The 21,284-nt window shown below is 40.8% G+C and overlaps 1 protein-coding gene across 2 annotated transcripts; it reads right to left on the reverse strand.

Moving 5' to 3' along the window:
• Positions 1-2,415: 2,415 nt before the first annotated feature.
• On the reverse strand, positions 2,416-18,191 carry LOC124117472 (putative amine oxidase [copper-containing]). 2 transcript variants are annotated; one of them, XM_048393989.1, is made up of 5 exons: positions 18,100-18,181; positions 16,347-16,494; positions 7,995-9,896; positions 7,252-7,459; positions 2,416-3,504 (listed from the first exon to the last, which is right to left on the reverse strand). In XM_048393989.1, exons 3-5 carry the CDS (start codon positions 9,884-9,886, stop codon positions 3,205-3,207), a joined length of 2,400 nt encoding a protein of 799 aa, XP_048249946.1. In that variant the 5' UTR covers positions 9,887-9,896; positions 16,347-16,494; positions 18,100-18,181; the 3' UTR covers positions 2,416-3,204. The 2 variants fall into 2 exon arrangements, with proteins under 2 accessions (XP_048249946.1, XP_046335344.2); XM_046479388.2 differs by lacking the exon at positions 16,347-16,494 and having other exon boundaries at positions 18,100-18,191.
• Between the last annotated feature and the right edge of the window lie 3,093 nt (positions 18,192-21,284).

Raw genomic sequence — 21,284 nt, forward strand, 5'->3', positions numbered from 1 at the left:
ACACTGACATTCTGTATTGATGACTCAAGGAGACGACTACATTCACATACTGTATTGATGACTCAAGGAGACGACTACATTCACATACTGTATTGATGACTCAAGGAGACGACTATACTGACATTCTGTATTGATGACTCAAGGAGACGACTACATTCACAGACTGTATTGATGACTCAAGGAGACGACTACATTCACATACTGTATTGATGACTCAAGGAGACGACTACATTCACATTCTGTATTGATGACTCAAGGAGACGACTATAATTACAGACTGTATTGATGACTCAAGGAGACGACTACATTCACATTCTGTATTGATGACTCAAGGAGACGACTACACTGACATTCTGTATTGATGACTCAAGGAGACGACTACATTCACATACTGTATTGATGACACAGGGAGACGACGACATCCACATACTGCATTGATGACCCAGGGAGACGACAACATTCACATACTGTATTGATGACCCAGGGAGACGATGACATTCACATACTGTATTATTACCCAGGGAGACGATGACATTCACATACTGTATTGATGACCCAGGGAGACGACGACATTCACATACTGTTTTGATGACCCAGGGAGACGACAACACTCACATACTGTATTGATGACCCAGGGAGACGACAACATTCACATACTGTATTGATGACCCAGGGAGACGATGACATTCACATACTGTATTATTACCCAGGGAGACGATGACATTCACATACTGTTTTGATGACCCAGGGCGACGACGACATTCACATACTGTTTTGATGACCCAGGGAGACGACAACATTCACATACTGTATGGTGACCCAGGGAGACGATGACATTCACATACTGACTTGATGACCCAGGGAGACGACGACAGAGTTGTTCACCAACATATCTGATGCTTCATACACAAAACTGGAAACCACCCAGAGAATGTTTGCCCGACGTGCACAAGGATTCTCTTGTAGATCAGTATGGGAGCCCACCATAACAGCAGTTGGACTATGGTCAATGCATACATATATAGACAAATGTAAACTGTTATTCTTTGGTCGACTATGTAAAACAGAATAATTCCTTTATATCGAAGAAACTTTTCTTATGGCTATTAGGCAACTGTATAGCAGGTTTCAACATCAACAGCAGTTTTATACAAGAGACAGTTTTACTGTTTAGAAAATATAATATAAAAGAAATACTGCTTGTTTATTTTAAATATGGCACTAAACTGACATACTGTATTGGTGACCAAGGGAGACAACTACATTCGCATACTGTATTGATGACCAAGGGAGACAACTACATTCGCATACTGTATTGATGACCAAGGGAGACAACTACATTCGCATACTGTATTGATGACTCAAGGAGACGACTACATTCACCTACTGTATTGATGACCCAGGGACACGACTACACTGACATACTGTATTGGTGACCAAGGGAGACGACTACATTGACATACTGTATTGACGACGAAGGGAGACGACTACATTCTCATACTGTATTGATGACCTAGGGAGACGACTACATTCACATACTGTATTGATGACCTAGGGAGACGACTACATTCACATACTGTATTGATGACCTAGGGAGACGACTACATTCTCATACTGTATTGATGACCTAGGGAGACGACTACATTCACATACTGTATTGATAACCAAGGGAGACGACTACATTGTCATACTGTATTGATGACCTAGGGAGACGACTACATTCTCATACTGTATTGATGACCTAGGGAGACGACTACATTCACATACTGTATTGATGACCCAGGGACACGACTACACTGACATTCTGTATTGATGACCCAGGGACACGACTACACTGACATACTGTATTGATGACTCAAGGAGACGACTACATTGACATACTGTATTGACGACGAAGGGAGACGACTACATTCTCATACTGTATTGATGACCTAGGGAGACGATTACATTCACATACTGTATTGGTGACCAAGGGAGACGACTACACTGACATACTGTATTGATGACCCAGGGAGAAAGACGACGTCCACACACTGCATTGATAACCAAGTAAGAAGCCTACAGTGGCATTCTGTATGGATAACTTAGTTAGCAATACAACGCTGACATATTTTATTGATGACCCACTAAGCAACATCACACTGACATATTGTATTGATGAGCCAGCGAACAAGGCCAATCTTGTGCATCTAATGCGACATAACGATGACGTTACTTAAGACCTGACACTCATACACTTACTCAACGCACTATCTGAACACTTGATTATTGAAGGCATATGTAGTCAGATATTTCTGGGAGTATAGTGCATTGGTATAATGTTGTAGGGCGTTCCGATGCTGTATAAAGTCTTGAGGTTGTTTGTCAAAAATATATGTCATTTCTCACATAAAGACAAACTAAAACAGAGGGAAAATACGTTAAAAATATATTTCTGAATAATACACAACTCTCTTACAAGGAATTAGATTAGTTTGTTAAAACATATTGACAACATTGTTGATGGAGATTAAGCAGATACACATAAAATGTAATCAACAAAGAGTACTATTTGTATATAGAAGAAGAGAAGTATCAACGATATATATCAACAAGTATCACACCAAGACAATATTCAACAGTATTTCAGCCAAATCACAGTGGTCATTTCAAAGGAAACAAGGCCTGAACGTGTTCACTTTCTGTTAACCAGATGGTGTTAGACGTGCCAGGATCAGCTTTTCTTAGTTCGAATTCTAGATACGATCTTAATATGATTCTTGGTTTGTAGGCAGCATACCTATGCTCGTGGATTTCATGAAAATGATCTCTTGGAGCTACGTAGCTCTGGCCTTCCTCCAACATGAAACTGACACGCCGTGGTCACTTGCCCACACACTCATTGCTGTTTCATTGGAGTTTGGATAATAAGATAAGCAATCTTACCTTCCAACTGGATGGATAGAGTCAATATGAGATGTTGCTTAAAGCAAGTGACGCCTTAGCGTCATATTTCTTCTGTTATAATAAGTCAGTTGGCAATTTCAATGAATAATTTTAGTGGGATAATATGCAGTTGAATTACATCCAGGCATCAAGTTGTCATCGCCCCAGCAAATTGATTAATTATGAATAAAGTCTGCTGAATAAAACCCTAAAAATATTCAAATGGATGGATCAGTATTGTTGTTTTTGAAGTGCAAATCTCCATTTTGCTTTGGGATTCTACACCTCTAATGCGCATGACGGGTTTCGCTCCACCATTTCGTCGTAGTCTGGAGCGTTGGGGATACAGCGTGGCTTCTCCGCGTTACCGTATCTAACCACCCGGGCTCCCTTCTCGGGGTGGTGGCTGTCCTTGTATTCTACCCTGATGGAGTCACGTGACTGGGAGGACGGGCATTCCTCGAAATAGTTGTAGGGAAGCAGGGCGAAGCTGAGATGTGCCCCGGGGGTGGGGGTGATGGGCATGTCCTCGGTGTGGGGGATGTGATGGACACCCATACTGATCCATGCCACCAGGTCCTGGAAGAGTTTATACGTAATACAAAGACAAACATTTCACCAGGTACATTAACTTGATAGGAAATGGGAACGAGTTTTGTATCCTATATATCACAAACAATGATTTTAATCAATTAGCAAAGTGTGTATGAATACAAACCATGCACGATCCAACCGCATCACTCATCGCGTGCATACCATATACATCCCTGCAAAGACGGCTGAATTATTTGGGAAATCAAACCCCTAACGGCAAACATTCTTCACAACATAGTTGCATTTCGTTCCATTTTAATTATCTATCATTGAAAGACACGTTTTACGTTGACACAACTGAACTAATTTGATATGGCGCCGCGACTACACGCTGCTCAGCAAGCTGCTTCTGTCCTACCAAGGAGCCAACAAACACCTTGCTGACACAAACAAAGTCAAGCAAAGGCAATGGTGGTAGATGATTATCGGCGGTGTTAAACCTTCACCATAGGACAGCATGACAACACAATTTTAGCATGTAATGAAGTGAAGTGAAGTCTCCACACATCTGCTCATCTGTAGTCTTCACCCACTCAAAGTACAGTACATCATTCCATCCATAATTTCTGGTTCATCTGGCAACAGGCGATTCTACTGTACATCTAGCTAGACCTAAAACAATGTAAAGGTAACCACTATTGTTTCTCTTGTAACCACCAACGAACGAACAAACGAACGAAGGAACGAATCAAAAGTTGTACCAGAAAGGTAAAATATCGCTCATCGACAAATCTAGTTCCACCTGGGTTATAATGATTGATAAATATACGAAGGTATCAGCATTTACGTTTGTGCATAGTGACAGAGACATTTCTACTGCCTAGTGTACCACTTAATCATATATACCACTAACTCCAGAGATGTACATGGTTGTCACTTTACTGACTGTACTCGCCTAGTGTTTAATTGGTATTTTCCTAATGAACCCAAAAGACGTTTAAATGTGGTTGGTGGATCGTGGCGCTAGCTCAAACGTTACGGTCATTACAAAATAATTTTGTCAAAAAGAAGCTTCTCACAAGTAGGTGTCCGGCACTGGGGCTCACCTGCATGTGTAGGCAACTGTTTGAAATGTCAACTATAACAGCTCATCATCAAAAGTGTCATATACCAAAATATCCCTAAATGATATGGACTAACTGAGAACTATGAAACAAGTAACTATATTTCATTAATACTTATCTGCTAACAACTTGTTCAAAACTCTTTTGTTTAAATGAGCTTATTTACATTCATATATTTCAACACAAATGAAACTTACAGCCGGGATAAACAGGACGTAAGGAAACAGATTCTAAGAAAAAAAGAGAAAATATCATCTGTCTCTACCCCATCCCCCTGAGACGAGGGTGTCGACTAGCCTGTATCAAAGCCTAGTTCCCACCCTTGCCATTGCAATTCTACTTTTCTTGGATTGATAGCGGCGCCACCGTGTGTAGAACACGGGTTGTGTCCCTTGTCAATCAGATCGCCGTCACGAATTGATACTATAACAAATGTTATTACATCTGTTACCGTAAATAGCCTAATAATGGCTATAATTATGGTTTTCGATGTTTTTGTTTGGCTTAGATGTACCACGGTTACAAAGGACCAAGAAAGAAAAAACGTATTATTATTGTACATATTCCGGGTCGTTATGACATGAGTCATGACATGCTTCACAAGAGGATCATATGACAAATAAATGTGTGCAAAAGTGCACAAAGCAATTCTATCACGAAGAGCCTCCACATTAATCAAACCACGCCCTCCCATCATAATTGGTAAATATAAGCGATTGAGGGAAGAGCGAGGGTGGTTGGATCTATTGTCTGACATGATTCTTCGTGTGAGGGTGTCAATACCCTGGATTTCTCGTTTCGTCCAATCAACAACACCAAAAGAATACGAAAGGATGGGCACAGCGTTAGTGTTTGTGGCTTTGACTACTGTATAGCGAGCGTTCAGCTCTGAACTCCAGATTTTCTTTAGTCTACATTTGTACTCTGCTACATTATTATTATTAGTAGTAGTAGTAGTATTATTATTATTATTATTATTATTATTATTATTTACATATTAAAATAAAATAAAAAGCAGCAAAGAGGGTTTGTGTGATCCTGGTTAGGCTCATCATCAGCTCAGGGCCCTTGCCCCCTCTACACGCAGCCCAGACAGCGAATGGGACTTCTCCCAGGAAGCGCTGCCTAGTCAAAAAACCCACCCAGAACTTTTCGGAGAATGTGAAGACTCCCCAACATCGCAGCCTTCTGCATTATCCAGATTGTCAGAAGGTGTGTATTCCTGGTAGCAAACCAGGGTACTTTCCTAATATCAGTCAACAGATTGGGAGGTACCAAACCTAAGGCACCGAGAACAATGGGGAGTCGGACAACTTGGTACTTGGGATGCAAGCGTGACATTTCGAAAGCGAGGTCATATATGCCATTTTCTCCTCAAACTTGTCAATCACATTACTGTCAAAGGGCACAGAAAATTCAATGATATAAATGATTTCATTGGATTTATCAAAAAGAACAAGATCAGGTTTGTTGGCCTCGATACGTCTGAGGCTGTAAATGGGCCTATTCTAAAGGATTTTGTATTGATCATTTTCCATAACGCCCTCTACATATTCCGGGTCGTACCATGGATTGACCTCTGTGTCAAAACCACAAGCATGGCGAAGACGGTAATAAAATGATCGAGCTACACCATCATGTCGTTTAAGATACTATGTCTGTGCCAAAGCTGGGAATCCACTGACAATGTGTTGGACAGTCTCATTAAATTCATTACATAATCTATATTTCATATTTACATTTTGATGCAAAATCACACAATGACGGTTGCGAGTTGGAAATGACTGGTCCTGAGCAGCAAACAGAAAGCAGTCAGTTTCACTTTTCAGGCGAGACGACTTCATTCACACAAAGGACTCTGCAGGATTGCTGATCTCAACATACTGCACATAAACTCGATGAAGTGTTCGTTCAGAAAGCCTCTCCTTGAAAAAGTAAGTCTGGGCCGATTTGATATGGCACTTAGCTTGGTTGACACTCATTTATGTACCGTCCAGCAGTACAGAACCATCAACAAAATCAACACTGACATGGAGATTATGTCCCACATCCTTGGCTCGTTTTAGAAAACTGTGGAATGCTTATTATTAGTAGTAGTATAAGTAGTATTAGTAGTATTAGAAGTATTAGTAGTATTAGTAGTATTAGTATTAGTAGTAGTAGTAGTAGTAGTAGTAGAAGAAGTATAAATGGTCCTGAATAATTTGCTTGACTATGCTGACTGTTTGCAACTGGATGCTGCAACGTACATGATTGGGATTCAAAGTAATGCTTAATGATATTTGATTGAGCTTGAACATACTTCGACCTTCAGAACGAATTTGTTGGCAAAGAGTTTAACTTTCTTAGTTGTGTAACCGTATCCATATTAATTTCCAAGCATTATTTATTTCCACGCTTTCTACTACATTTTTGCTTTTCATCTGCATTCACATGATGCCCAAATTATTCTCCTGTCGATTTAACCTGATGCCTTGACACACTCCGAAAATGTCCTCATCTTTAAACTACTACCTGCACCTTTTGTATTGACCCAGGAGTAGGTGGCCTTGGTTCTAATTCACAGGATAGTGCAACTGCCATGACCTAATCAATAGTTGTATAGTCGACTCGTGAGCGTATGTTCTTACATGGGTTACCTCCACGGATTATTCATCCAAATCATTACCTTATCAACAATGTCGTCGTTGTCAGTATAAAACGATGTGAAGTTAACTGTGGGTTCCATGGAATCGAACAAGCCATAGACGGAGCTGGCATCTCTTTCGTCGTCCTTGAACTTGGTGACCGTCATCTGGTTCCTCGCCCATGTAATAACTGGTTCATTACCTTCATCCTCAGGGATAAGCACTTTCGTCATTCCGTCGAGGTGGATTCTGGGAAAACAAATGCCTTAATATCAATATTCCACTGTGTGTCTAATGAAAGATAAAGCACGTCAAAAAATTCTTTGAGATCTATAACCCGAAAACAAGTTTTATCCCGAGGATGAGGGTTTAAAATCTCATAAAACCTCAGGGAAAGTGTTTTATCTAACTTATAAACCGAAAAAGAAACTTAAAACAACATTTATCAACATTTTTTATGTTTTAAACATATTTTCCATTAACCTAAGGACACGGGAGAAAAATATCTGTTGCTGGCACACGGCTACTCTTACTGATTGATCAGCGCTTCTGTCTCCAAGTTGTACATTCACTGGGCTAGATACGAAGGTTGCATGTTCAATCCGCAGAAATGTAAAGAAAACATCTGTCATTTGATTTTAAATCAAGAATTATTTAGAATTATAAAGAGTTCTTACTATTGTTTTTAAACATTTCGAACATCTTCAAGACACAGACCGTGAGCAGGATTTTAAAAACAAAAAAGGTAAAAAAAAAAAATACAGAAAGTCTCAAAGAAGCCTACCTGTAAGACTTCATTGCCCCAAATTTGGTTGGCTTGTCGTTGTTGTGGAACACATGGTATTTTGGCTTCTCAAAGTTGAACTTAAAGGCTGCATCCATTTCAGTCGTCTTGAGAGAACGCTCATACTTGATCTGAAAGTACTTTGAGTTGGGGTCGTTTGTCGTCTGCGAATTGGGGGAAACGTCACGTGATATGTCAAGGGTCTCGTATCTGTTGTTCGGTCCATGAATGTCAACGTCAGCTTTGAAGAGGAAGAGATGATGATGAATACTACCAATGGTATTTTCCTTCAGTTGGAAGCCATACGGATCCTCTTTAGGGGTATAGAAGGAGCCGAATATGTACCCTGTTGATAGAACTCGAACTTCCATAGCTCCACTTTGGTGGAATATAAAGTCAATCACATAATCATAGTTTACAATGGTCATGATGCTTCTGAGAACTATGACATTGTCCTCCATTCCGGAATAGAAGCCACCCTCAACCTTACTGTATGACAGATGTCGACGAAGAGGAAGTCCTTGGTTCAGTTCAAACAAACAGAAGGCTCTCTGGAGAAGAACTGGCTCCTCAGAAGATTCGCCCAAATAGGAGTAGTTAAAGAATGTACTTGTCTCTGGACAGTCCGCACCTGGAACCAGAGATTGAGAGTGGGTGCCAATAAGAGCACCACTGTCGATGAAATCTGCACTTCGTGTAGCAGAGTTGTTGGACGCATAAAAGACAGCTATCTCCTGCAGGCCGACTTCATATGCAATTCTTTCGTTGTTGAATCGGATGTCGTAAATTTGTGGACCGCTTAAAGTGGACATTCTGAAGTCGAAGGCCCACTGCATGTATTCCACATGACGGTGGTGTACACTGTATCGCTTACCGTCAGGTTCATACATTCGGGGAGCTCTCTGTGGCTTCTTCGGGACAGGATCACCTCTTCTGTGCAATGACGACTTCAATTCTTCTATGTTTTCGGGGAATGGTATCCTTGACTTGGGGATTGATCCAGCTCTGTACTGAGTGGCGAGATCATCAAGACTCGTGTACTCCTGGCCAGCATATACCAGCTTCTCAATGAAGAATTGTGCAGGGTCTTGAGAATCCACATTTGCAAGCATCAGGAAATCAACAGGATTCAGGTCATAATACTCAACAAAATGACTTGTTGTGAACCACATCTTCCTCACCTTAACTTTACTTACTCCAGTCCCTACAGGCGCTGGGTAGAAATTTAGGCATCTGTCTCCACAGTCTGTAAATGTAGCACCATAACTCTCCTTCAAAATAAAACCAATCTTTTTGTCTACCTCTGGGAACAGTTTCATGTAGTATGTCCCAAATTCGACATATCCTATCGGCCTGTAGGCATATGGAACGGGATTTTTACGTCCTGGAACGCTTAACAATTTGCAACTGTTGGGATTTGGGAGAGGACCAACAATATATTCTTCTGACACAGGAGGGACAGCGTCACCTCTGAAGATCACAATTCGAGCTTTTCTTTCTGGTTTAGGACCAGAACCACTTAAGTAAGACAGAGCTTCTGATTTCAAGGGTGGATGAAGATCTGACACATATATGTAGCTAGCGTTGACTGTGGCTTCAGCTTGCTTCTCGAGATTTAACTGCATTTTCAGGCTGTATAGATAGTCCTGGATTGCTTTGAGTTCCTTCACTGTAAGGTCATCGTACAACCCAGGTTCATCTGCCTCTGATGTGTCAATATCGGGCTCCCCAAAACTTTCTCCACAATCACCAACCACCTGACTTTCAAACCTCTTGTCCTTCATCACGCAGACAGCAATGAGAGCGGCTACTAAAGCCAGGGCTATAAGGGACAAGGCTATTGCGATACATCGCCATCTCCCAGCACTCCAATTCTGGTGAAATTCAGTCATAATGCTTCAACTGAAACAGTAGGAATAATGTTCAGCAAGGTTATCTCGTAATATGACTTGGAGTATGCGGCTGCACATTTTACAGCATTTCAGGTATTTGTCTTCATGAGGACAGTAATAGTAATAATATAGGTATTTGATTTTATTATGGTACATCAGTACTAAGACAGTATTATTATGATACACACATACTGATTCACAGCGTATGGAAATTGTATGGTACAATAGAGGTGCGGTCAATTACACTAGTGATTAAAGCGTTTGCTCGTCACGCCGAAGACCCGGGTTTGATTCTGAATACGGGTACAATCTTTTAAGCCCATTTCTGGTGTCCCCGCCGTCATATTGCTGGACTATTGCTAAAAACGGTGTAAAACTCTCTCACGCACCGTATGGTACAATAATGGGCAACACAAGGCTGTAATGAAGGTCACAGATGGACACGGACAGACAACAAATGGCAAAGATGGACAGACGGTGCTAGGCAAAACAGGACAATGGTGATCAACGACTCACAATGAAGCAAAATGAAAGAAAACGAAGAACAAAGCTTGTGGGTCAAAGATAGACAATGAAGGGTATAGAAGGACAACGAAGAACAAATGGGAAAACTGAATATAGTGAGTAGTTCGTTATAAAGGACAGTGATGGACAATGACAGACAACTGTGGACACTGAGGAACAATGGAGGAAAATGACTGATTACAATGGATACAGATGGATAAAGAACGACAATGACTGACATCAATGCATAACTGTGGTCTATGAAGGACAAGGGATGACAACAATAGTTGCTGATGAACAATGAAGGACAATGACTGACAATAATTGGTAGCGAGGAACAACGAGGGACAATGACTGAGAGTAGTAGGTACCGAGGAACAATGAAAGTCAATGACTTACAACAATAGGTATCGAAAAACAATTTAGCATAAGAGCTGACATCAATGGGAACTGATGAACAGTGAAGGAAAATGACTGACAGCAATGGTTACCGAGAAACAACAAAGGACAATGACTGACAGAAATGGGTATCCAGAAACAATTAAGCGTAAGAGCTGAGATCAATGGTAACTGATGAACAATTAAAGACAATGACTGAGAGATGTAGGTACAGAGGAACAATAAAGGACAATGACTGACAACAATAGGTATCGAGGAACAATGAAGGACAATGACTGACAACAATAGGTATCGAGGAACAATGAAGAACGGTGACTGACAACAATAGGTATTGAGAAACAATTAAGTGTAATGGCTGACATCAATGGTTACTGATAAACAATGAAGAACAATGACTGACATCAGTGGTTAACGATGGTCAATGAAGGTTAGGGGATGACAAGAATAGGTACTGATGAACAATGACGGAAAAAGACTGACAATAATGGGTACCGAGGAACAATGAAGGACCATGACTGACATCAAAGGTTACCGATGAACAATGACTGACAACAATGAGTGTCGAGAGACAATTAAGTGTAAGGGCTGACATCAATGGTGACTGATGAACAACGAGGGACAATGACTGACAAAAGTGGATATCGGTGGAAAATGAAGAACAATGCCTGACAAAGAAGGACATACATTGTGACATTAGCCATCCCTAACTTGTCTACACGTCCTTCTTCAGGGGTTCATATCGTGACGTTCACTTGCAACCAGAAATTGTTGACATTCGTATATTTTAGAGGTGAGATTTTGTTAAATTGATATCAGTGACACTGATATATAATCATTCAAACGTGGTGTAGTTTAAGTAGTTTACGTGAACTGTTTAGTGGTGGGACAAGTTGGAAAAAGTTTATGTTCGACTATTTGATGAATATCCCTGACTATAAATGTCGACAACTTGACACCTTCTGGGGTATTTTAGGTTAGATGTCCAAGACTGTAAGCTATATTTGAGAATCATGCAGATTCAATCTTGTTATTTATTCTTGTAGCAGGGTAAGAATTGTTTATGAACTTACAAACTAAAAACTTAAACACGAACTATGTTATGTACAAGCAACATTTATTCATGTTACAAAGGCTAAAAACAAAATTGGAAATATGATGTACTCGTGTTTAATATGATTTGCTCACGTTGTGGACATCTTTAACACATATATGGTTGCAATGGCGGACTTAGTACAAGTAGGGTCAGAACCTCTTGAACCATTTACCGTGCCATCTTTGGTGGGAACAAGATGTTTACTATGAGCAACTTACAACGGACAGGTCACTTGACGGCTGGCCTATAAAACACAAACTCTCACCGACGATGTTAAGGTGAGCTAAAAGTTACATTGCATTACATTGGGGTCCACTCTGTGTACCGACATTGAGAATCAACCCAGCATTATGTAACACTAATCATCCTATTGCAACGAGCAGTAAAAATCTGTTTTTGAAGCAATGTGATGTGATGCAAACATCTTATTTGGAATATGTTATCGTTGGGATCATAACGCCAAACATACCCCCCACCCCCTCCCCTCTGAAGTCCACCCACGGTGCCAGGAACCATGTCATGTGGAAGGCTTCCAGTCCTCCATGGACGAAAGGACGTCATCGTAATATGCTTTATACTGGCCTGACAGTTCTTTTTGCAAGTTTGGGAAATCTGAAGATGTCAAATCGGGTGAATATGGAGTATGTTTTATGTGTTTACATAAAAGCGATAAAACCCATATTCAAAGGAAATCTCTTCTAAAAGCAGAGTCGATTGAACGATTCCGACGATATCATGAGCATGTGTTTATGAATCACTTTCAGATAGTGACGATACCAGGTGTTCGCGAAAGGACATCATTATTGTCACTGATGCGCCAAATTTTGAAATGTTATACACATGTCTACCATGAAACGTTTAAAACTTTGCTGAATGTTGTAACCTTGATCAAGAGTGTTTTGTCTATCAGATGAGGCGATGTCACTGGTACCCTTTATTTCGAGTTCATGTGGGTAAATCGGTGAAAGGGAATTGGCTATTACCAGAAAACTGGTGATCATAAATAGCAATCTCAACGCTCAAGAATACAGGGATCAAGTTCTTCAGCTAGATGCATTGCAACCTTTACATGGACAGCCCCAGGGAGCACTGCTGAAACATGACAACGCAAGGCCTCATACAACATAAATTGTTCAGGGTTAACAAAATATTACTGTGAACATTATTCCACGGCCAGCATGCTCACTCGACAAAACTTCTAAGGTATATTGACGAGAGTGAGTGAGTGAGTATGGTTTTACGCCGCTTTTAGCAATATTCCAGCAATATCACGGCGGGGGACACCAGAAATGGGCTTCACACATTGTACCCATGTCGGGAATCGAACCCGGGTCTTCGGCGTGACGAGCGAACGCTTTAACCACTAGGCTACTCGACCGCCCATATTGACGAGACCACATGGACAGAACAATTCAACAGATTTCAAAAAGCGTAAAGAATCCCCACTAACGTATTCAGGCGACTGGCATCAGTTAGACAACGTGTGACAGGGTCCATTAATGCATGTGATGGACGTACACACTAAAGGCTTTACAACCAGTGCCTATTGCCAGAGACATGTTACCCTTCGTTTGAAGACAGAATTGGCGAGGAATTACTTTCTCCCCCGCCTGAGTGCAGCGTTGCTGTGAGTATTTTTCCCGGTAGATACTGGGGTCATATTTCTGATCTGATGTACTTTTGGGCATATCTAGTCTCCAGGCATGTTAAACTGGTCTGAAAAGCCATAATAAATGTATATGTAAGGTGATGTATATCAGGTTCAACCGTTAACATTTATATCTGCAGTAGATCACATGTGGTTGTTGTATATCAGGTCATGTGTTTATGTAAACCCTGTTGTAGTTGCTGTATATCACGTCAAGTGTTTATGTAAACCCTGTTGTAGCTGCTGTATATCACTTCAAGTGTTTATGTAAACCATGTTGTAGCTGCTGTAAATCACGTAAAGTGTTTATGTAAACCCTGTTGTAGTTGCTGTATATCACGTTAAGTGTTTATGTAAACCCTGTGGTAGTTGCTGTATATCACGTCAAGTGTTTATGTAAACCATGTTGTAGTTGCTGTATATCACGTTAAGTGTTTATGTAAACCCTTTGGAAGTTGCTGTTTATCACGTTAAGTGTTTATGTAAACCCTGTGGTAGTTGCTGTATATCACGTCAAGTGTTTATGTAAACCATGTTGTAGTTGCTGTAAATCACGTCAAGTGTTTATGTAAACCCTTTGGAAGTTGCTGTATATCACGTTAATTGTTTATGTAAACCCTGTGATAGTTGCTGTATATCACGTCAAGTGTTTATGTAAACCCTGTTGTAGTTGGTGTATATCACGTCAAGTGTTTATGTAGACCCTGTTGTAGTTGCTGTAAACCTAGTCACGTGTTAATATAAACCCCGTGGTAGTTGCTGTAAATCAGGTTAAGTGTTTATGTAAACCCTGTGGAAGTTGCTGTATATCACGTCAAGTGTTTATGTAAACCCTGTTGTAGTTGCTGTAAATCTAGTCACGTGTTTATGTAAACCCTGTGGTAGTTGCTGTATATCACGTCAAGTGTTGATGTAGACCCTTTGGTAGTTGCTGTAAACCTAGTCACGTGTTTATGTTAACCCTTTGGTAGTTGGTGTATATCACGTCAAGTGTTTATGTAAATCCTGCTGTAGTTGCTGTAAATCTAGTCAAGTGTTAATATAAACCCCGTGGTAGTTGCTGTATATCAGGTTAATTGTTTATGTAAACCCTGTGGTAGTTGCTGTATATCACGTCAAGTGTTTATGTAAACCATGTTGTAGTTGCTGTATATCACGTTAAGTGTTTATGTAAACCCTTTGGAAGTTGCTGTATATCAGGTTAATTGTTTATGTAAACCCTGTGGTAGTTGCTGTATATCACGTCAAGTGTTTATGTAAACCATGTTGTAGCTGCTGTATATCACGTTAAGTGTTTATGTAAACCCTTTGGAAGTTGCTGTATATCACGTTAAGTGTTTATGTAAACCCTGTGGTAGTTGCTGTATATCACGTCAAGTGTTTATGTAAACCCTGTTGTAGTTGCTGTAAACCATGTCACGTGTTTAAGTAAACCCTGTGGTAGTTGCTGTATATCACGTCAAATGTTTATGTAAATCCTGCTGTAGTTGCTGTAAATCTAGTTAAGTGTTAATATAAACCCCGTGGTAGTTGCTGTAAATCAGGTTAAATGTTGATGTAAACCCTGTTGTAGTTGCTGTAAATCTAGTCACGTGTTTATGTAAACCCTGTGGTAGTTGTTGTATATCAGATCAAGTGTAAAACTTATGTAAACTCTCCTGTTGTTGCTGTATATCAGGTCAAGTGTTTATGTAAACCCTGTGGTAGTTGCTGTATATCAGGTCAAGTGTTTATGTAAACCCTGTGGTAGTTGCTGTATATCACGTCAAGTGTTTATGTAAACCCTGTTGTAGTTGCTGTAAACCATGTCACGTGTTTAAGTAAACCCTGTGGTAGTTGCTGTATATCACGTCAAATGTTTATGTAAATCCTGCTGTAGTTGCTGTAAATCTAGTTAAGTGTTAATATAAACCCCGTGGTAGTTGCTGTAAATCAGGTTAAATGTTGATGTAAACCCTGTTGTAGTTGCTGTAAATCTAGTCACGTGTTTATGTAAACCCTGTGGTAGTTGTTGTATATCAGATCAAGTGTAAAACTTATGTAAACTCTCCTGTTGTTGCTGTATATCAGGTCAAGTGTTTATGTAAACCCTGTGGTAGTTGCTGTATATCAGGTCAAGTGTTTATGTAAACCCTGTGGTAGTTGCTGTATATCACGTCAAGTGTTTATGTAAACCCTACGGTAGATGCTGAATATCACTGTGCCTACATCCCATTTTGCCAACAGAAATTACTGTAGGCACATTGGGAACTCGGTTCCATCCCTGTTTTTGTAAATGGGCTGAACCAGTATTGTTTGACTTATTTTCATAAGAGTTAACTCTCGAGGATAAGAGTATAAAATTAGTAGGTCAAAATCTGCTGCCCAATCAAGTCCCTGTACTGTTGCAGATTCCTGTATACAATGTAAGAATCTAAAAATATGTGTAGATGAATCAAATACTTGCTGTAAAAACACTTACAACAAAATAATAAAGAACAAATCACTTTAATAAACTATTTTTAAGATCAATGCAATTTAAATTTTAATCCATTGTTGTGAAAACAAGCCAGATCGTTACCTGAGTAGAGATGTTAATTCATTTGCCCGTATATGCTTTATTTTCTTATAGAGATCAATTCAATTAACATTAGACTAAGTAAAATGTGTCGACGTTTATCACTTACACTATTTTAATCCCATCACACTGAAAAGTATAAAACTAGATTTTGGCAAGTCAAAATATCACATCATGGCAAATATTCAGTGAGTAGAGTATCTTGGATTCAAGACAGGTGACCAGCACATGTTCCACGGGGGTACCATTACCGGCTCACCGTGAGGCGTCAGGCTGCAACACACTGGAAGTGTGTGCATTCAGGTGCAAATGTCGGTGCACCAGTGGTTGGAGATTTCATCAGATCAGCATCAGACTACAACCATCCACCAGTGGCATCAGAAGTGCAGCTAAGCCTCCTCAGCAGACTGAGACAAGGTATGCAAGCAGAAATATGAAGAAATAAAATGATGCCAATCTTGCCGATGTCCCGTAGGGACGTTCAGCTGGATGGAGGGTGGGCGGAAACGAAAAATGGAGATGAGTTTCTGTGTGTGAATAATGGTGACGATGACAAGCTGCTTGTGTTTGCCACTGATGATATGGTAAACATGATTCAGGAAGCTGACACGATTGCACAGTTGAACTATATAAATATAATGTATCCGAGACTTTCATTATGTGTTATGTTTTTTTAATTTTATTTCATTTCACAAGTGTTTGCCATTGTACCTACATTGTTTCGTTGTCTCAATATGGACAGGTTTATCTCATGTCACAGGTGAAACAGGTCACAATTCATGGTCACTCGTGCATTTCTCTCCAACCATATCATTTCATGATTTAACTGCAATGGTACTGTATCCTCATTGGAAAGACCGTGATTAATTGAATGTGCGATCCAATGTATTTAATGATCAAAAGTATGTATGGTGTAATGTGTGTATGTTTATGCATGTACGTTATTAAAATGTCGGCCATGCAACTACCTGTCCCGTTGTTAAATGTGTTGTTATGATGTAGCGTAATGGTTGGGCACAGAAGAATCGGTGATCACTGACCCCACGCGTGGTCAGGAGACAGGGACACGTGATACATTGTATAGAATCACTGGATTATGTGCACGCAATACCATCAACGATTACGTAAGTGTTTGTTTGTTTGTTTGTTTGTTGTTTAACGCCGCACTCAGCAATATTCCAGCTATATGACGGCGGTCTGTAAATAATCGGATCAGACAATCCAGCGGTGGACAGCATGAACATCGATCCACGCAATTGGGATACGATGACATGCATCAACCAAGTCAGCGAGCCTGACAACCCGATCCCGTTAGTCGCCTTTTACGGCAAGCATGGGTTGCATAAGACCTATTCAGCCCCGGATCTTCACGGGTCGATGACGTAAGTGATTCGTTCCGACATTGATATTCGTTTTAGGTTTATTCAAACATTCAAACATGTTAAGTTTCATTTGTCGATTCAGTTGGACCAGAAATTTGCTAGGGACTGCTTTTCAACAACACACTGACCAGTGGACAGAGCGTTACCACAGCCGCATTATACCAAAAGAGATTAAAACGACTTTTGTTTTAACCACGCCTGGTTTTCGGCATTCAGGTGATAAAACAGGTAGTATTAGGATCGGAGTCAATATACTGTGATTGAGCGGGATATACATGTCAAACTCAGTAGTCTGGCATTATTGAACCGGCAATAGTCACACGCACGCACGCACGCACTCACGCGCACGCACACGCACACATACACACACACACACGAACGCACGCACTCGTACGCACACACACACATATACACACACACACACACACTCACTATAAGGAAACTTATACATAATAACCCAGAAATGTGTCACATATCTACGCATTAGCTTTACATTGCAGCCCTCTAGGGAAATGATAAAACGCCATACTGCGATGACATGACGAAGTGGGACTTCTTTCCTAATTGTCGACATGTAGAGTTGTGTGTTTAGATTCTATTTCGTATTTTCTCTAACTGAGGCAGACTTACCTTGTTCTGAACAATGATGTCCCTTGTCACGACCACGATGCAGTCGTGGGAATGACACCAGCCTTCTATGTAGGTTATGTGCCAGACTGGTCCTGTTGGGTAATGTATCAGTGCCTGTGTTGTCAGAGCGCTGTATTCATATTCATAAGCACCGATATAACCTGTTGTGTTTACATCTACTGCTTTGACAAAGCAAGTAGTTCACAAAACCCATTGCGGAGTATCGAGTAACAGACTCTGGGCTTATACAGCTGTGAACAGAGGCTGGGACAGAGGCAACGCAGCAAGAACACCTCGACAGTAGAGTGAGTGAGTGAGTGAGTATGGTTTTACCCCGCTTTTAGCAATATTTGAGCAATACCACGGCGGGAGGCACCAGAAATGGGCTTCATACACTGTACCGATGTTCGGAATCGAACCCGGGCCTTCGGCGTGACGAGAGAACGCCTCAACCATTAGGCTACCCGACCACACCATCGACAGTAGAAAAGTATCCTCTATTGGAAACCGTTACAACTAATTCTACCATGAATTTGGAAACTACTCGATTCTGACTGACCAATCATTGGCTATTAAATCACAATAAACCTCATTGAAACAGCTGGTTTGACGGCCGCATCACCGCGGAAGCTAATATTCATAGAATGGTACTTCTTTTAGTCATTTTCGGTAGGCATGTTAAATTAATTATACCTAAAATGATAAGTTACAAAATGCAAAGCTGCGGTTACTACAATATTCAAAGCATGTGGGACAATACAGTTCGTGCAGAAAACACGATGGAAATCAACAAAGAGACTGAATTTTAAGTTTTGGGGACAACAGAGAGCTTGGAATCTGGCGCTTTTCTGTATACGCCTTATATAATTGTTAATTTCATGTAACAGATCAAATTAATTAGTTTCTATAATTTATTTAGGAACGAATTGTAATTCATTTTTCTTTGGACCAAGTACGAATGCCAAAGGCCATAAATGCCATGAATTGTGTTAGACCCTACCTGCCCCCCCCCCCCCCTCTCCCTCTCTCTCTCTCTCTCTCTCTCTCTCCCTCGCTCTCTCTCTCTCTCTCTCTCACACACACACACACACAAACACACACAAGAAGAACATACGTATGTACTCAACAACAAAAGTTCCTGTGACACCAATATTTTAGTGTATTTTTCAAACAAGTAAAGTTTGGTTTTCAATATTGTAGTACATGTATTGAATCAAGTCACAAAAACGCAACTGCTACAGAAAAGCATGCATTCTATGCAAAAGTTGACTTTTATGCAAACCTCATACATTTCACTACCCAAGAATGGGTATGCGTTAACGTGATTCCATATGCATTGTTTAGCATCGTGCTGACAACAACCACTCAGAAAAACAACAAAATTACGCAATTATTCTACATTACGAAATGCCACGTCTGTCCGAAAATGAGCGCCTGCGAGCCATTGGTATGCTTGAAGCAGGATCGAGTCAACGTGATGTTGCAAGACAATTTAACGTCCACAGAAACACCATTTGGTGTTTATGGCAAAGTTGGCAACAGACGAATGCAGTCAGAGACCATCCTCGGAGAGGCAGGCAACTGGATTCGAACAACAAACCTACGAAATCGATTCCAGCCAGCAACAGTGACTGCATGAAGCATCCCTGGCATTCCACGAATATCTTCACAAACCGTACGTCGTCGCCTCAGATGTGCACGGATTGTCGCCAGCAGAAGACCGGCCAGACGTCCCATTGCGACAGGATACCACCGTCAAACACGTCTACAGTGGTGCAGACAGCGTCTACGCTGGATGGCCATGCCGTGGGGACAAGTTCTACTCACCGACGAGTCTCGTTTTCACCTCAGCCACAGCGATGGACGGATTCGAGTGTACCGAAGTCGAGGTGAACGTTACGTCAATCATTGTGTCATGGAAGAGGATCGGTTCGGGGGCGGCAGCGTTATGGTTTTGGGTGGGATTACAGCAAAACAGAGGATCCGTTTGATAGGTGTAGAGGGAAATCTCATTGACAGCGCTACCACGACGAGATCATCGGCCCTGTTGTTCTACCGTTGTTGCGTCGTCATGGCCAAGGCATTACCATTCAATATGACAACGCCCGGCCTCATTTTGCTCGACTTGTTCAGGTATCTCTTCAACAAAACAACGTGAATGTCATCCCCTGGCCGGCTCGCTCCACTGATCTCTCGCCTTCGACGTCAACCACGTGTTCCACAGCAATCCAGGAACTTCGAAACATGCTCCAGCAGATATGGACAGATATCCCACAGGACTTTGTGCGACGCCTGATCCATTCCATTAGACGAAGATGTGTTGCTTGCATCGCAACCAGAGGTGGACACACACGCTATTGATTTGTAAAATGTCATTTTGGCATGTTCATGGTTTTTTTTATGAAATCACGCATTTTTTGAAATCAGTATGGCAAATGAAACCAATTGAACACTTACAGGAGTCCTTTATCTCTTGCAAACCGAAATTGTCTCAGATTTGGTAAAAAAAATAACTTTGCATTAAATCTTATTCAATGTCACAGGAATTGTTGTTGTTTAGTGTACCTTCATCCCCTCTCTCTTTATTCGGACCTTTTTAATTATAGTATTCCCATGAAGCCGAATCGCTGTGTCGCTTTGAAGTTTCTTGTTGTTTTGCCTGTGTTTATTGAAGGGATTATGAATGAGGGATGGTGTGAAAAACTAACCTGAGCTCACTGGTGTTAGCTTCCTGTCCAAAACCTGAACCAGAACTGATTACTGAACTTCAGTCACCTTACCTTAATCTGTATAATATATTTACTTCAGATATATAATTTGCTGGAGTAATGTGCATCACATTTGAGATTTTCTCCAACGCCCCACGTTTGCAGTTATTAGTGTGAAGGTTGTTTCATGTGTACACTCGGCAAGATAAAGGCAGGAGAGGTTTATTGCATTAGAAATGCGGTATGCACTACGAAACATTGAAAAGGAACCATGCATGTCTGTTTATGTGCTGTGTTACCTGCTCAACACGACTGCTGTTATGACTCTCTTGAATGAAGCTCTGTATAAATTACGTCACGATATTTCCCTGTTCGTGTATGCATTCTGTTAAACAGGACCCTGTTACATTTTCTGTGACAACGAAAATTTAAAATCTATCTTGTTTACAGACACGTGGCATCTGAATAACTTATTTT

The sequence above is a fragment of the Haliotis rufescens genome, unplaced genomic scaffold (genome assembly GCF_023055435.1).
Source record: "Haliotis rufescens isolate VD_foot unplaced genomic scaffold, xgHalRufe1.0.p SCAF_1, whole genome shotgun sequence".
Taxonomy (NCBI): domain Eukaryota; kingdom Metazoa; phylum Mollusca; class Gastropoda; order Lepetellida; family Haliotidae; genus Haliotis; species Haliotis rufescens.

What these genes read in the sequence shown, in the direction of transcription:
- LOC124117472 (XM_046479388.2), bottom strand. Translation starts at nt 9,886, where the DNA reads ATGACTGAATTTCACCAGAATTGGAGTGCTGGGAGATGGCGATGTATC. An exon ending in GGGGCAATGAAGTCTTACAG is followed by an intron (nt 7,460 to 7,994) that starts GTAGGCTTCTTT and finishes TTGTTTTCCCAG; the next exon opens with AATCCACCTCGACGGAATGA. An exon ending in ACGACGACATTGTTGATAAG is followed by an intron (nt 3,505 to 7,251) that starts GTAATGATTTGG and finishes AAACTCTTCCAG; the next exon opens with GACCTGGTGGCATGGATCAG.